The sequence below is a fragment of the Falco peregrinus genome, chromosome 9 (assembly GCF_023634155.1).
Source record: "Falco peregrinus isolate bFalPer1 chromosome 9, bFalPer1.pri, whole genome shotgun sequence".
NCBI classification, from domain to species: domain Eukaryota; kingdom Metazoa; phylum Chordata; class Aves; order Falconiformes; family Falconidae; genus Falco; species Falco peregrinus.
The window spans coordinates 26,200,427-26,218,210 of record NC_073729.1 but is presented as its reverse complement, the minus strand read 5'-3'; the positions used below and the strand labels follow the sequence as shown (position 1 = coordinate 26,218,210).

At 43.7% G+C, this 17,784-nt stretch overlaps 1 protein-coding gene across 2 annotated transcripts in view; it reads left to right on the top strand.

The window, feature by feature from the left end:
- Nucleotides 1–17,784, top strand: part of CDH4 (cadherin 4) — a 462,845-nt gene that overhangs the window by 382,129 nt on the left and 62,932 nt on the right. For both annotated transcript variants that reach the window (XM_055814001.1, XM_055814000.1), the window contains one exon: nt 508–680. In XM_055814001.1, the coding sequence (XP_055669976.1) occupies nt 508–680 (173 nt within the window). The remainder of the gene's footprint in view (nt 1–507; nt 681–17,784) is intronic.

Here is a 17,784-nt window from a genome sequence, read left to right as displayed (position 1 = left end):
TCTCCAGAAGGGGCCAGAAAGGTGGACTTTTCTCCAAGAACTGGAGGCAGCAGGCAGTTGCTTCCTGTACTGGGTATGGGCATGTTGATGGGATCCTTCTGAAGCTGCTGAGAAGTCTGCTGGGCTTTCCACTATAAAACTCTACTTGTGAATGCATGTGAGTGCAGTGATTGGATTGAAAAAGATGTCCTGTGAGAATGTATGCAATTGCAGGACAAAAAATGCTGCCTTAAAACTTACAATCACTGCAAGAATTAGAAGTTAATCATAGATACCCTCATATGGATTCTCACTATATACCAGTTATGTGTAATCAGTATCCTTACAGATCATCTAGTCTCAGCAGTGTTGCTATTTTCATAATCCTCGCCGTGCCTAGCTGGCTGGATTGAAATGGGATGTCTGCTCCGTAGCATTTCAGAGTAAAATGTATGACCCCGAGTCAATGGGACTGCAGTCTGCTGTGCAATGAGATAGTCCTGATATTTCATCTTCTCTTGTTCCAAGGTACCTACGTGATGACGGTGACAGCAAATGATGCAGATGATAGTACTACAGCGAACGGGATGGTGAGATACCGAATTGTGACTCAGACCCCACAGAGCCCATCGCAAAACATGTTTACTATTAACAGCGAGACGGGAGACATTGTCACTGTGGCTGCTGGACTTGACAGAGAGGTGAGTTTAAAAGCCATTGTACCAGGTTCCCCGTTGTTGAGGGTTGCTGACTTGCAAAGCCCAAACCCTGTCTTGAATACCAAGCCTCTGAAAGTTTGAGTTGCAACATGGAGATCCTGGTCTTTGCTTCTGCAGCAGCTGTGGGGCATCATGGCTTTGATGTGACATTTTTGTCTTAATCCATATCAGTCAATGAAACCCTGGGAGAGTCTTCAAACTCATGAAGCTGGTATTTTCCTTGCGTAAATTTGTATAACTACAAGATGTAGAAAATACTCCAGAAGGAGCAGGAGATGAATAAATTGGCATTTGTCCCCCTTCTGTCAGGGGAAAACTAAAGTGCCAGACATCTATAGCCTTTTCTAGTCTTGTCTTGCTTAGTTCATTGCATGTTTTCTTTGGAAGCAGTTACACAGCCTATACTCAACACGCTGCCTGTTCCGTGATGGTATCCTTGTGTTGTTTCCAAACTGGGAAAATGTCTTCTAGTGATGTTGGTTTTGTGCGAGGCTCTGCCTTTAATGCCTCTTCTTCCAGGCATTGTACAATGTATATCTTTTCCAAATGCAGAAGAAATTTTGGTTTTACTGACAAGAACGTACTCTGGCAGTGTAAGCTATATAATGTTTCTCAGAGCTCTGCCTTCTCTAGTTGTGAGTATAACTCAAGGACAAAGCCCCTATACCTCATACATTAAACAAAAAATCAATGTAGCATCAGCGGTGGGTCAAAGTGACTGGGGAAGGAGGGGACTGATGTCAATGGCTGTGAAGGGAGAGAACTCCAGAGGTTAAGTTCTGGTGGTTTTCCCCATCGAACTGTGCAGTTCGTGGAGTGTCACCTGTCCAATGCAGTTAGGAGATCTCAATCAAGTAAAGCATGGAAAGGATCATTTGTTCATTGAGCAACCAGCCACAGATAGTGTAGCTGCGTGGCAAATACAAAAGTAAGGACCTACGTAGTTCTTGGCCTCAGATGTTTAAGTTCAAGCAGTCCCCAGAGATAACAAGTCCAGTAAAATCCATTTTGAGAGAGCCAGCGTGCTGCATTTCCGAGAGAAGGCACCAGAAACTGGGTTTGTTCTCTTTTCCTTCCCTCCCCTGTGACCGAGGGCAGGGATGGAGTGAGAGGGAGGCTGCACATGCAGGCTGGTGCCTGGGATTCCTGCCTGGGACACCAAACCCAGCGGTGAAAACCTCCAGCCCCTCGGAGATGTTTTTCCCTGCACATCAGCCCGAGCGGCGTGTTTTGGTCCCACTGCAGAGTGCTCTGCCAAGCACTGGCTGACAGGCATTGCTCTGCCGCGGTCGGTGCCCATTTCATTCTCATGTCCGGGGCCACTGCTTTGCTTCGGAGCTGCAGGGCAGCTTCGGGAGGAATCCTGACTGAGCCGCTGCTGGGAGCGGATAAAAGCACCAGCAGCAGCTCAGAAGCAAGCAGAGCGCCCCGGGGCAGCCAGTGGGACCAGCATGGGGACGGGGCTGCTGGCTGGGAACAGCACAGATTTGGGGCTTGCCCAGGGCACAGTTTCAGGGCGAGCCAGCCCAGGGGTAGACACTGTGTGAAACAGCTTTCCAAGGAGAAGGTCGGGTGAGCAGAGAGCTTTCCAGATGTGAAGGCAAGAAGCAGAGCTGGGGGAGCAGGAGGAGCACCAGAGCCCGTTCCTTCCCACCTGACGTGGCAGACTTGGCAAGCACAACCTAGGGCAGGTTTGACCTTTCCCTGCTCTTTTTATTTAGAGAACCAGAAAGTTAGCTGAATCTTAAGCAGGTAGATTATCCTAGGCGATGCTGAAGCCTGCAGCATGCTTGCAGTCGAAGAGGAGAACCAAGCGCTGTAGAAATTGCTGGCAGCCCTCAGGGGGACGGTAGCAGAGTACTGGGAGGAAAGATCAGAATTCTGGCAGGAAAATGCTGATTTTATGGAAATGACAGAACTGTTATTGCCCCCTTGACATCAGTGGGGGCCAGCATTTTAGTGTAGGGCTTTATGGGTACAGAAAGGTCGTTGGTTTATATTAATTTCAAAGACATACATCGGGATAGCTTGGTGGGAGAGAGGTTTTAATCTCAGCAAATCAGCTGAAAAAAGAGGCAGGTGATAATTAGGGGGAAAGGATAAGGCAAAATGGTCGTCTTTTTTCCTATTTATCTTATTGCATCTGAAGTATTTTAAAAACTTGCAGGGGAACCATATGCTTCATGTTAGTTCCCCTGTTGCACTGGGTCTGGGAAATCCAGGCAAGCTGGCACGTTGAAATATGGTGTTGAGTGTCCCAAGCCGAGTACCAGGTTGGGCAAGGGACCCTTGGATCGAGAAACAATCAGCTCTGGGCATAATCCTGGGGCTGCCCTGAAGCTGCAGGACATGGTTATTCCCAGCGGTCTCTGCTGTGTTTCAGGATTGCATCTGGGTTAGCAAAAGTTTCTGGTTTATTAACATAGAGTTGTATTAGGTCTAAACTGATAAATGTGTTTAAACACTCCCATAACTGTACTACAGATTGGTTTTTTGTTTTTGTTTGTTTTTCCTGAAATCTTGAGAAAGCTATTAGAGAAGTAAATTTGGTTTTGCTGCTGACATTTTCTTGTTGTTAGGAAAAGGAGCCGAAGAGCAGTATTTGGAATGCAGATTTGTGTAAATTAAAATGTTAACAAATCTGACCTATTCAGCTGAAACTACTACAACCAAGATAAATTCCCTGGATACCAGTTATTTCTCCAAATGCTTATTGACACATTTATCAGTGCCTATGACACTATTATGTTAAGCTGTGTCTAAACAGAACCAACCGTTCAGTCTCCGTTGGACCCTTCTACCTTGCTCCTGCAGTGCAAAGGTGCCTCAAAGCAGGAGCAAAAATAACTGTCCGAGTTATTCTGCATCTGAGAGACAAGTCCATGTTCCAGATCCAGCATTTGTCTTTCAGGGAGGAGAAAAGTCACTTCAGAACTGGTGTTTCTAGCTCAGTATTCCTGTTGACTTTCTGATACTTGCAGCATCTCCACTTAAATATTGGTTCTTTACTGATTTCTTACATTATCTTCAATTCATGAAACGTCCAAGAAACCGGACGGAGCGTTTCAGCTTGTGTTTTGTCATGAAAAGTGTTTTGGTTAACCTGCAAGAAACCTGTTTTAAGACAAATTCATGTAGTTTGCTGCTGTTTCTAAACCCTCATTTCCACAAACCCAGGAGGAAATTAAAAACTCAGCCTCTCAAATTGTGCTGTTCTCTCTAAATGTGTCTGACACTGAAGATAGCAAAATGAAAATCCAAGGTATTAAAATATTGATGGCTTTAAAGTTATCTTACCTGGTTCCCATTAATCTGGATGTAAATATGGTTACAATGCTCTGTGTCCATTCACTCATTATGACTGCACTTAATTGAATGGATCCCCAAGGAAGATAAAGATAATTGGACTGCACTTCATAAAAATTATTAAAGGAGGACGGTTTAGCAACAGCCTGATTTAAGCTCCTGGATGCCTAAGGGTGAGAAATGCCAAAGGTGGAACAAAGGACCGTCTATCCCTTGAACTAACAGGGAAAGTGATAGGGATTTGGAGTGCGTCAGAGGTTCAAAGGTACGTTCAGCCAGCCGGGCTTAGATGGAAAGGTTAAAAGCAGCTACTTGCTGTAATACAGGAAAACGCCAGGGAAACACAGGAAATCTGTAGCTGATTTAATCAAACTAGGAGGGAAAGATCAGATAGTGGTGGGAGCACAAAACGTGTGGATTGCTAGGGAAGGCAGTGAACACAGGAGGTGAACAAGGGGTAACACCATTCAGGGGTAGGAGGGGACCATGCTAGCTTATTTAATTTATGGCAGGCTGCTGCAGAACTGGGTGGTGCTACTAGGAGACGCTACCCAACGGATAGCTTAATTTAGCAGCACATCTGAATTCCAGATTCCATTGCTCTCTTCCCGCCCCCCCCCCCCCTCCCCCCACTGGAAAGAAAATAACAAGAGGGAAGAAAGGGCCAGCTGTCCCCAGCTGGGGCTCAGAAACAGGCAGAACATGCAGATTTCTGTTTGCCATTCTGAAAAGTAACATTTCTCCTTATAACCATACAAAAGGGACCAGATCTATTGTGCGTGTTATCTCATTTTGCCCACCGCTGCTCATGCTGGCGTCCCAGGCGGGGATCGAGCCCAGACTGTCGGTCTGGTGGGGAGCTCCTGGTGCAGTAATTCAGCTCCATCAGCTCTTTTGATTTCTCTGGTGGCAGAATATCTGTCTCAGTAGCACAGTAAACCTGCACTGGGGCTATAGTATAGGCAATATCATCCTCTGAAGAGCTTCCCTAAATATTTTATGAACACGGACCTGCAGCAAGCAAGAGGGGAAAAAAAAAAAAGAAATGAGAGAAGAGGAGCTGGTTGATCCCACGCTCTGCTGGCAGGCCAATAAATGTCGAGACATCTCGGATATCATCCAGGCTTATTCGAGATAATAAGTATTTCGGTTCTGCAGTGCTTGTAGTGTAATGTTGCTAACTTTTTGAGATCTCCTTTAGAAATGAGTCCCTTCCTGGCACATTCATCTTGTGTTGAAGAAATGAAGAAAGCCAGGAGCTCTGAGTTTCTTCTTCTGAATTTCTGTGTGTTTGTATTTCTTTTAAAAGCAATTGGATCTCTGCTGCTGCAAATGCTTTTAAAAATACATGAAATCCGATTCTATGATTACAGCACTTGGCTTTCCAAAAATGTAATGTTGCTAGTCTTTCTCAAGTGAGTGAAAGATAAAAGAGAGAGCCTGCCAACAACTGAGTTAGTGGCTTATTTTATTTATGAATGAAATGGCAGGATTTTTCTGGGGAAAAGTTCTTCCTGTTAACAGAGATGGTTGATTTCTTTTCCAACAATCTGGGTTTGGTGCAACTAGACATTTCTGATAGAGCAGAAATTTGAAATGTTATGTTAAGGGGGAAAAAAGGTACTCTGCTCCTTGGAAAACTGATAGGAGATTGGATTTTACCATCTGTAGTAACTATTTTGGGTACATTTATCCCCAGGTCATTGCATTAGCTTGTCAAAACCTCCTTGTTACTTCATTTCAGACGTTGGCTGGGAGTAAACAACACATTGCACTGGTGATAGGAATTAGTTTAGTTGTTGAGACTGATATAATTCACCCTCATGAAACAGTCGTGTAGATGGCAATCCACTAGTTTGAGATTACCCAAATACAGGGGGTTTAATCCGCATTTATGTCTTCCAGCCAGCTGATACTCTAGGTGTAGCCGCCAGGTAACGCAGGCTGAGCCTTACTGTCTGTACCAGGAAACTTTCCTCTGACAGGAGAGTCCAGGAGTTTCAATCCTTTTTCTACCCCTGGAATATAACAAAAGAAATTTATTCTATTGTAAATTATCTCCACCTGTTAATTATTTCCCCTCACTGCATATCAATGTGATGTTCTGCAGAGCTGTGCCTCCTCCTCTGAGCAGGGCTGGAGAAACATCTGCTGCAGCGTAAGGCTGAAGGATCTTGACACAATACGAGTGATACTTGAGTGAATCCGTGCAGCAGATTATCAGTCGTGTATGTGTACTGACAAAATACAAAGAATGAGAGAAAGCGACATCCAAATGGCTTGACTGCAGCCTAGGAGTTTATGTTTCCCATTTTCCTCACTCAAATTAGCCATCTCCGAGGAGCAGTAAGGACTAATGCAAAATTGGTAAGAGGATGTCACCTTCTGACAGGCACAAACTAGCACGCACCGTGTTTGCTATTTGTATCTATTACAGGAGTCCTTTAAAGTGAGAGGGATTCTGGGTTTCATGTTCTTTCCATTATTTTTTTCTGGAGAAGAACTAAAACAAGGTGGTTAGGTTCTGCTGAGCCACAAGTATCTTGCTTTTAAAGGTGGAGCTCCCGTACCACTGCATTAAAACATGCACAAAAATGCATCTGCAGCTGAACTCACGGGAGGAGAGAGTGAGTTAAGAGATTAGTAAGTATTTTGCCAGTGAAGCTCATCCATTTCTATGAATTTGAACCACAAGCCCCTGTATTTAGCTTGCAGGCTCACAGGCTCCCAAAATATTTTCCAATGACTGAGATGAAGGGTTGTAACAGAATTCCAAGGGTAAGTGGCTTTTCCACTTCTCACAGCACTCGAGTAATGATTGGAAGCCTTTGTGGAACATGTCTTTAAGCCAGACATAAACTACCAGAGTCTTAACAGGGATAAGCAGGTAAAATACTCCCGCACCCGCTGCACAGCAGGTCAGGCTGTGTGTTTTACTTGTCCCTCCTAGTCTTGGCCTTAACGTGTCTGACAGCTTCCCTGTGCTGTTGGGAAGCGTTTTGCCCCTGCGCTGTCTGCCCTGCTGCCACATGCCGTCCCAGGGATTCGTGGTGCACAAAGTCACTCGGGGGGGAAGAAAGCCGCTCTGTAAATGTCATTTATCACTGAATACTGTGTTATTCTTGATACCTTGTAATTTTTCAGGTCCATGTAACAAAAATGTAAATACTGAAGCTTTATATATTAATATGCCTGAAACCATTACTTAAAGATAAAACTGGTTAAATTATTCAGTTATAAAATTATCCCATTTCCACAGCAGCATATCCTGTCAAAGGAAGAGCTGATTAGCCATAAGCTGAATTTAGTCAGTAGATATATGCTTGATTCTGGTTTATGTTTCTACATTGTACATAGGACTGATTTGAGCTTGCTCCATCATTCCAGCGTGCATTTCATTTTCTCATTACAGACAAGAATTACCTTTTTCAGCAAATTATGGTGAGGAGCACTACCACTCATCAGTGAAGAAAGTTCATTTTATTAACCCCATTTAGCGCCTTTGGAAATGCGTTGTGCACCCCATGGACGACCACTTGTAGTAATTTGAGACAGCAGAAGTTAGCGGACGGGTAGGGCTCAAATCTGCTCCAAGCACTGCTGGTCCAGCACCGCTTAATGTATTCCTCGGTAGCCCTTGTTGCAGGATGGGGAAGATGTGAATGAAGCCTCATCATAGAAATAACGCCTTTTTTTTTTTTTTTTTTTTTTTTTTTTTACTTAAGGGAATTATGTCACTTTTCTGAAGCCTTGTTACAGTACAAATACAGTACAGAGTACAGTACAGTACAGAGACGTACAGAAAGAGTATGTCTCCCCGTCTGTGTTTCTGCAATAGATGGCTGTGTGTCTTTCTGGTGAGTGTTACCAGAATCATCTGTACCTTTTGGTCTTCTGCATGGTTGCAGCAACTCTCTAAATATGATGCTGTTGATCATGTTTTGGAGCTCGTGTGTGTGGAAAGGTTTTTCTGATTGGTTTTCCTTGATAAAATACTGGTAGCTAGGTGGACTAGTAAAACGGATAGAGGAAGAGCTCTGAGCCGTGGGCCTTGGAAGACAATAGCATGAGCGTGTGCTTCACTGAAAAAAAGAGTGTTTGGAGATGATAAGAGAAACTTATGAAGAATAAAAGAGCTTTCCACAAAAAGAGGCTGGTAAATAGCTTGGGACCTGTGGGAGTCCAATGAGTAGATAGGAAAACAGCCATGGTGTTTACCTCCCAAGAAAATTCACCAGCAAGATGATGAGGATGCAAATGTAATGGGCTGGAGACCAACTACTTATACAAATTGTGATGATCTGTTGGCAACATTTGAAAGTGAGTTTGTGTAAACTCGGCCTAGATGAGGATTCATCCACACATATTCACTCATTATCCTCCCTGTGCTTAGACACTAATGGTCCTGTCATCGCTGGGGGATTTAGGAAGTTAATAACATTGACAAGCAAAGATAAACACTAATGGAGGAAGTAAGATGGTGCCACAAACACGTATTTAATCATATTGCCCGGACAGGCAGAGCACACTTTATGGCCACCTGTATTTCTAATCCTTGACCAATAGATGTGTGACATTTAATCCTTGATACCTCTGCTTTTGGCAAAGGAGCACTTTGCATGCCCTGGAAGAGCAGAGCAGAGCAGGGCCTGTTTGGTTAAGCCAGCTGCCCAGTTCGATAGTTTCCATGAAACCTTGTCATGCTCTTCCCATTATTTCAGTGTATGCAACACAAACTCGTTGGGATCCAGAAAATCGTGGGCAACCTGTTGCCAGCAGAAGCAGTCCTACCAACTTTTTAATGCTAATTTTGAACTTGTCTTCAGTAATTCTTTGCCTGGCTGTTGGCATTGCTGAAGTGCCTTATTCATGACTGAGACACGCTCAGTCTTCTTCACTGCTCCTCTTGCCCTTTGATGGAGGAGAGCATCAGAGGTGTTTGTGAGGGATGAAGAACGACCCATGATTTTGTGGCCATTTCTGTCCTCTTAAGAAGCTGGCTTCACGTTTGGAGACCAGTTGCTGAGGAGACTTCATCTGTCCCGATGAGTCTGACAATCCCTGTGCTCCAGTGAAACACAGCTGTTGAAGGAGCTGCTGGGGAGCCCACCCTGGCACCAGAGCACTTCTCTGCAATAAATATCTGCTAAGGTGAGCTGCCACACACGGCTTGAATTTGCTTGGCCCTGCTGCTGTCGTAGGGCATTTCATTCCCCATCAAATTCTGGTTTTAATAAAGAGGATCAAACAGACCAACAGTGCTGCTTTTATCGGTCTAGTTGTTCTGTGAAGTTTTCAGCTCGGGTCTCTGTGCATTGTGTGGCTTTCTGAAGATGTGCACAGAAGGATGCTTTAACCAGATAGACCCTGTATCTAAACAGATACATTGTGTAAAAGTAAACCTACAGCCAGTTTACATCTCCCATGGAGCTGATTCCACCAAGAATGAGTCCTACCCTTTGGCTGAAACGAAGAGTTTCCTCCGATCCAGACAGTGCACAGAGGCTATTTGCTGCCTGCCAGAGTAGCTCGCCATTGGTTTTTGTAATTCTTTTTTTTCATTTGGCTTAGGCTGTCTTTTATACACCTGGCTTTCTTTAATTATTGTTAGCATTTAGGTGCTACAGTCTCTGGAGGAGATGCTACTGATTTGCATATTAAACTGTAATGACCTCATATGCATATTTGGGCAAGCTATTGAAGAGATGTTATCAAATTGAAAAGCTGCATGATTTGGGGTGGACCTACTCAGATAAAACAAACGTTTGAGTTTAATTGGATCCGATTATAGAGTCTGAGCAAGAATAGGACTGATACCCAACCTATTCAGTTCTCTTTTTTTAAGCGTGGAAATCTTCAGAGCGTCTTCCATAAGAAAATTCCACATATACTAATAGTCTATAGAGCCTTTACTTTCTTCACACACATTTAGTATGTTCAGAGAGTTCTGGTACAGTCTGGTTGCACTTGTTTCAAGTTGCTCATGAATCCCACCTCTGACTACAGTGGGTTGGTTTATACATTATTCAGTAGTAAAATCCCAGCTGAATAGGGAGGAGGAAGAAAAAGTTAAGTATCGGAGTGGAAAGCTCACCAGGTCCTTAACATAATCTCTCTGGTTCAGACCTGCATTTCTTTTTCCATTTGAGCTTGTCTTACACTGGAGAAGAGTGTATCATTCCAATTTTAGATAGAAGACTACCTGCTCAGCTCCAGCAGATTTAAAGTTTTTCTTCTGGTACATCACATACTTCCCAACAGCCCCTTCCCCTCTCTAAAGGGATTATTGTCTAAATCTGCACCAGGTCAAGTGAAATAATTAAACACAAGCTGGCTCCACTAATTAACTTATCCACAGACCATTGTCTGTTATTAGCATTTTAAAGAGAGACTTTGTTAAGTCTTTCTTCTTAGATCTAGTACCATTTTTTTAATAACACAACTCATTCCTGTAAGCATATTTGGCTACATTTCTTACTAAAATATTATCTTCGACACATTTGCCAGAGCATGAATGAGTTTACAGGATGTTTCAGTCTGCAGCAGTGACTTTTCTTAACAGAACATAAGAAAAAGGCAGCTTAAATGCAAAGGAATGTAACTGTCAGAAGCCCAGATATAGTCTTGTATTCCAAAAGTATTCTTAAAATGGAAAGTTATCAGTGTAAACAACACGGAGACTATTACGTGCTTTGTAAAATATAATTAAAACAGTGATATGTCTAGTGTCTTTATAGTACATCTCATCTGAGCTTTGGAGCAGCGCCAGGATCATGGAGTATGTAGTTGCTGGGGATGTGGTACTTCCAAAAAGGCAGAAATGTGTGCACAGGGACAAAAATGTGGGAGTTTGCTATTCTGTGCCACAAATACTGTCTAATGCCTTGAGTTCTGTACTAATTAGTATCCAAAAAGGTGCCAGAACGTGGCTCTTTGAAGGGGAGAGCTGTTCTTGTTAAGACGCTTCCAAGCATCACTAGACTGGCTGTAAATAATCACAATGTCAGGTACCGAGGTTTGGGATGTTCTCCGTTCACTGCAGGTTAGGAGAGGGTCTCAGATAAGGCCTGCCAGGGGCCATGTGCAGGCAGAAGGTGCTGTGTGTTGTTTTTCCCAGAATTGCACCTTAAAGCCTCTAGGAGCTTGTAGCAGCGGAGCAGCGGGGCAGTTTGTTCTTTTGTCATAGTAACCTCACCATTTTTGCTCCTAATTTTTAGGCTAAATATTTTCCTTTCATTGTTGTTCTGTTGTTCCAATTTTGAAAAAATTGTGGGGATTTAGTGCAAGAAATCCTCATTAAGTAGAGTGTGTTGTCAGTGCAATGATGTTTTATTCAAGCTATTCATTTTTTGCACTTAAAATGCTTTCTGTTCCAAATGCCTTTCTAGAAAAATACGTGTAGTTTTCAGTTAAAGTAAACAGGCCGCATACTGAGTGACCTCAAATCCTATTGCTAAAATTTAGAAGGGGAACTAATTGGATAAAAATGTGGTGATTCATACCATACAGACATTCAATAAGTTGGCCTTTCCAGTCTTAATTTATACAGCTCTCTGAAAAATAAATAGAGTGCAGTTTCACATTCATACCAACGTGGAATTCGTGAGGAAGACTCTTGGTTTAAAGGTTAAAGGTTTGGGCGGATTCTCCAACAGGGGTAAACTGGCCAGGCTGATCTCTGTTGCCTGAAGATAGGAAGCAGGGTTGGTAAGTTCAACAGTGAGTGACTCCTGTAGAGTTGGGAAAGCTTTTCTGGTACGTACCTGCTTTTCTAAATGGAGAGTTTGGTACCACCCAAGCAAGCATATGCCAGATAAAATGCCTGCCTAGGAAGCATTGTTTTCGCCTTCTAAAGGTGAATTTCAGAGAGATAAGACGAGCAGCATCCTTCTCTCTTTAACTCTGTGCCGACCCTGTGGTTTGCTTGCAGCAGAGTAGAGCTGGCCCAGCCATAGGGATCTGCAGTGTCTGAAATACCCTACAATATATTGTAGGTGGTTTGCTCACAGGGGAGCTTGTGCCGAGGTGAGCTGAAGTAGCAGATGAGAGGATACTCCACGCGTTATTTATTCTGGAAGTGCTTTGTTTTGGCGATGTGTATGTTTCTGCAATTATTTTAGCCATTAAACTTCAGCCCTGAAAATGCATTCATCTGGGCTGATTCCATCTCTCTGTGGCCGTGGCAATGCAGAGGAGTGTGATGGGAAATGTGTTACAGGGTTTGTAAATTACATGCGTTTTTTTCCCCCCTTAATGTTTGATACCAGCAGACGTGGTGTTTGACAGAACAGGTAACGAACAGCATTCGCTTGTTCATCAGCAGCTAGATGTGGTTGGAATGAGCGCATATTGGAGCAGAAAGAGAAAATCTGGAAGGGTTACCAGTGCTCCTAGCTATCGGAAAATCTGCCCTATGAGACAAGAAGCAGAGGTAGCGTGCATCAGCATGTGCTGGAGAGGCACTGAATGTATCCAACGTACCAGCTGTTTGCAAAGCAATCGCTGCCCTGACCGTGACGCATATAGACATACCTAAACTGGCTTGCCATCACCAAACTTCACTAGTGCCAGTGAAATAGCCTGGAGACCAGGGAAACTTGCAGGACAATGGATGGATCTTTGGGTTGGTGGCCCGCCTGCAGCTCCTTTGGCTGTGGCAACATTTCTGTGAACCCCCAAACTATAAAGCTGGAGATTTCTCTCAGCAATATCTGTGGGAGCGGGAACTGAAGCATCAGTAATCATGTAGGTGACCCTGATTAGTCAGGAAATTCCCCTTAAGAGTTTCCCACCCCCAGATTAGGACAAAAAAATGAGTTTTTAAAACTGTAATCATGGGTCAGGAAAAAAGCTGGAGAGAATCAACAGTTTTTATTTTAATATCTGCAAAAACGTCACATTGACATTGGTCTTCTAAAATGATGTTTGATGTTTTAAAAGATCTATTTCTGTCAAAGTTATCTCAAGCCATTAAAATCACTTTTAAAGGGACTATTTTGTAACATGAAAATAAATTCCAAGTGAGGAAGAGGTTTTGAATGCCTTTTCTTGGGAGCAGTTTCACTCTTAGCATATTCTGATGGAAAACCACTTTGTCATAATATTCTCCACCAGTTTTCATCCTCAGGCTCCTTCAGCTCTCTATATGGTCTCTGCCACTACTGTCATCCCACCATATCAAAATGGGTATTTAGGGATGTTCTTCTGAAAACTAATTCCACTGTTTGCAATAAGAGCCTATTAATGTAATTCAGAGTGACCATTGCCTGCAGTATTAGCATCTTCAAAGGCTGACTGACAGATTTGAGAAATGGATTTTGCATTATTGTGCTGACCCCAGATGCTGTACCAGGGCAGGTTTAGAGAGGAGCACAGGCACGGTGCTTTTCTTACGACATCCATCGGAAATAAGGTGGGCTAAATTACATCCTTAATAACCAGATGTGCAGGGGAGCGTTCAGGGAAAATGCATCAAAACATCTTGCAAAAACTCATTTAAAGTTACATAAATTATTGTTTGCATTTTCACATGTAGTTATTTTCAAGTCTAACCAACTGTATCTGTTTGGAGTGGCCCTAAATACATACATCATTACATAAACACAGAATTTGTTTGGGGATTTTTTCCAGTGAGGTCCAGGCCCTGTTTACTTCGCAGGATTGCACAGACTGTGAGAAGGAGGTGTCTGAATTTCAATGGGACATTTTGACACAGAAAATCCCATTCTTAGTATGTTTGGTGTTTCTAAATCATATGGTGACAGCTACCTTAAAAGAAGGCGCAGTAAATAATATGGTACATTTTTTTGTTAGAGAAATTTGAATGTAAGTAGAAAGTCCAAGCGGGTGATTACATGTCATTTAACATTTTTCACCCCCTTTCAGTACAGCCAGTCAACATCTGGAGCATGCTGATGCACTGTACAGGCGTTTTGCTGACAGGCTTCCCAGCAGCATATTAGTTTGCTGCTTATTCGGAAAGGCAGACGATTGCTGTTCGAGGAGAGGGCTGTGTCGTGATCTGCGGTGATAACGCCACGAGCCCGCTGCCCATGCGTTATCGTCTCGCAGGATGCAATTACCTGATAAAGGGTGATGTTCTCTGTAGCCGTGCATTGGCTATATGCCGCTGCAAGTCCAGTCCGCAAAGTTCAATCCAGTGTTCAGAAGTCCTTAAGTACCATTGAAGTGTTCTCTAGCAGGTCCCCAGGTTTTATAAATGAGAAAATAAACGAAGTGACTCAAGGCGCCGAGACACTCGTCTCTGCCTTCTCTTTTCCAAACCAGAATAAAACGTGAAAGAGTAATCTGAAAGACATGATGGGTTTTATTGAAGAAATAATCACAGAGTCACTTATCAGAATCAGGAAACCTGTTTTATCCTTTGTTGCATTATAAATAAGAGTTATATTTGTTCTTGGGAAACGAGCCTGAAGAACACTGCAACGTGTTATTGGGAGTGACGCATGGGGAGCGACTGCAGACATACCGCCTGTCTGTTCCATTAGGGGATGGTTTTTCTTACCTTTCTCTGCTTTCCTTACCGGCAATGAGTTGTTTTAGCATTTCAGCAGCATGGTCTGACCCGTTTATGGGGTTGCTCGTGACTGGGTCTGAATTCAAGGCTGACAGAGGGGAGGGTGCTGGCTGCCAGGCAGGGAGCGTGGGGCAGGGGGAGGCAGGGGCTGGGCTCTCCAGCTGCGCCCTGGCTGGCTGGTGGCCAAGGGGGGCTCTGCCTCTGCGGGGGGAGCACCGCTGGCCAGGTCAGCCCGCAGTGATGCTGCGGGTGTGATGGGACAGGAGAAGGTGGCAGAAACATCTGCCCTGCGTCCTTGCCTCTCCAGGAATGGGGAGATACAAAGGAGGACAAGGGTGGGGATAAAACAGAAGGAGGAGGAAGAGGCAGGATGTTGGCACAAAGGAGTCTCTGCAGTTACTATTTTTTATCCTTTTTCCACTCTTGATGTGAACTGTGGCAAAAGCTATAAGCTCTGGGTTCAAAGGAATACAGAAAATGCCATCCTGGAAGAACCCGTCTAGTTCAGCATCCTCTCATGATGCGGGCATCTGTCAGAGCTTCAGGCACGAGCTCTTGGAGCTCTGTATTTGGTGGTTATGTCTCACACTAGGTGATTAGATGTAAAATTACACAGTATCATCCTAACTTGGAACATAAAACCACTTCCATGCTCTGTCTTGACTGTTCATACATTTCTTGGCAGAAGCTGTTGCAGACACCAGCTTTCAATCCTTTCAAATTAAATGTCAGTTGATGGCGGAGTCGTCGTCAGCACAAGCGTCCTGCTCGTTCTGCTTCCCCTGGCGCTGGAGAGTGGCTCTGCACCTCCTGAGCTTGCTGATGAGCAGCTCATCTGGGAGCAGTTTCGAAGGAGATCTTTGACTTTCTTTGGCTTCCCAGAGGAATTCATAATTATTTCCTCCTTTATCATAGAGTGCAGCTGGAGGCTTCAGCTCCATTAGAATTGCCCTGGTAATTTCACAGTGTGAAATTTACAGCAAACTAGGGACATTAACGTTAAATAAATTTATGCAACAGCAACCCTCACCCAAGTCATTAAAAGTGTGTGCAGTTTTTAATGGATGCTTCAGCATGGTACTTGATAAGTTTGTTCATTTCTTTTCCCAGTCTGTTAGGTGTACGTATACACACACACATAAATTTTTCTGCCAGAGATATTGGTAAAAGCTAGCTCTGGCCTCGCGTGTCACCTCCTTGCAAACACTTTAAACATGGCTATAATCCCAGCCGCAGCGGAGTGAGGAGAGGCTGTCACCGAAGAGCGGATTTGTGTGTGTGTGTGTGTGAGCACGTGTGGGTCTGTGTGCAACTCAAATAATCCAATTGAACTATGTAGTGATTCTGAATTAGGTCTATTTGAAAAGACAGGATATCATAAAGACTGCTAATATGGTGGAAAATTATATTAAGCTGAGACAAGACAAAGTTGATTATGAGCTAGACTAGTGCAGATGTGCCTGGCGCTAGCCGTTTATGCATATTGATTCATCTTAAATATAGCAGAGCAGAGGATGGGAGTGGTGTTTGTATGGTTATTGATTTTGTTTCAACTTCTTGGGCTGTCTTCGGAAACTGTCAGATCCAGCTATCTTGTCTGATACAACTCCTGATCAGAAAGCTTGATAAGAAAGCGGGCATGCAGCTGATGTCCTAGCCAAAGAAAACACACCGGTTATGTCCTTTTGGGAGCACACCATTGCACTCAGTTCATGCCAGCTCATCATAACTCGCTGGAGCCCGAGTGAAAAAGTCCTTGGAAGGCTGCAGCTGGGCTTCAGCTGGCTTTGGGTTTCAGCTGGTTTTGGGTTCACCCTAGACTTGATGGACGTTACTGGTCTGGGTTGTGCATGGAACAGTCTGAGGGTGCTCAGGTGAGCCACTTTGCGCGTGATCTGGTTTTCTTTAGTTTGCTAGAAGGAAGTTACTTGGTTTCTTGATTGATTCGTTTTGGCTTTTACAAACCTGCACGAGCAGAACTGCTGTTTCTCCACCTCTCCCACATTGCAAGCAGTGAAGCTGTAAACAGAAGATTTCCAATACCGTTCTTCGGTTGTTCTCTCATTCCTCATGAACCTTTATTAAGAAGGTTTTCTTCAGTCCTGCTGTGCCACTGACCTTTGCCACCAGGAAGCCTGGCTTCCGAGGGCTCTGCAACTCTGCTGCCATCATTTGCATGGAGTGTGAAACATGACATGGGAGTCAAATAGATGCTGCTTTTCTAATAAACAAAGTGTTTGGGAGTGGAGAGAATTAGAGCTTCAGCAGTCAATAAAATGGATTTGTGTCTGTTTGCCTTGGGCATTTCCTAATACCCCAGTCCCGAGAGTTTATACATATGTATGGCCATCTCCACCTACCTTGGCTGCAGCCTGAGCTCCGTGCAGGTGAAGGCTGCCGACACAGATGTGTTTCCATGATTATGGTTTACTTCTGAAACAGAAATGTGTAAGCGTGTTGAATTGAGTGCGTATCACTTACTTTGATTTATGTTTGAGCTAAGGTGAAAGAACTCTATCTGTGATTATAGACATCAAAGACAATATATTGAAATTCAGTTATAACATACACACCATTTATCAAACCCCTGCCCAATAATGCCAGCATTTGCTGCACAGAAAATATAGCTTGATGGATTACCTGCTCCTCATCATCTTCCTGAAGGCCAAGGAAGGCAAACACAGAATTACTTCAGAAATGTCAGGCTTAGGCTCTTTCAGGCTGGGGAGAGGGACTGAAATGACAGGGCAGACAGCAAAATACATCGGCAGGGTGAGAATTTCAGGGAGCTCACAGTCCTCAGAAGAAGCCAGTTTCTTCGTTTCATGCTCTCATCAAGAGCAGGAGCGACCCACCTACTACAGGCAAACCATGTGTCACCTTTCGCAGGGTTTGGTCTGTTTTAGTGCCTGCTCTTCAGATGCTGCTGAGCTAAAAAAAGCACATTTTTACATCTAAAGCAGCAGTGATCTGGACTTGGATCCATAACAGCCAGTGCTTGCTTGTGATCTAAAAAAAATGGCTTGAAATATGAATTTCAAATTAAAACCAGCACAAAATAAATAGCAGAAAATACTTTTATTTCTTGCTGAGCTTCTATTCAGTTCCTGCTTCCTGTTTTGACAGTGTAAGTTACACTTGGGCAGGAAAAAAAGGAAGCCCACAAACATAATTGCAACCATGTCTAATTAGGCAGAGCTATGTAAATTTAGCGTTTCTACATGATTATAAATGTCAGGAGAG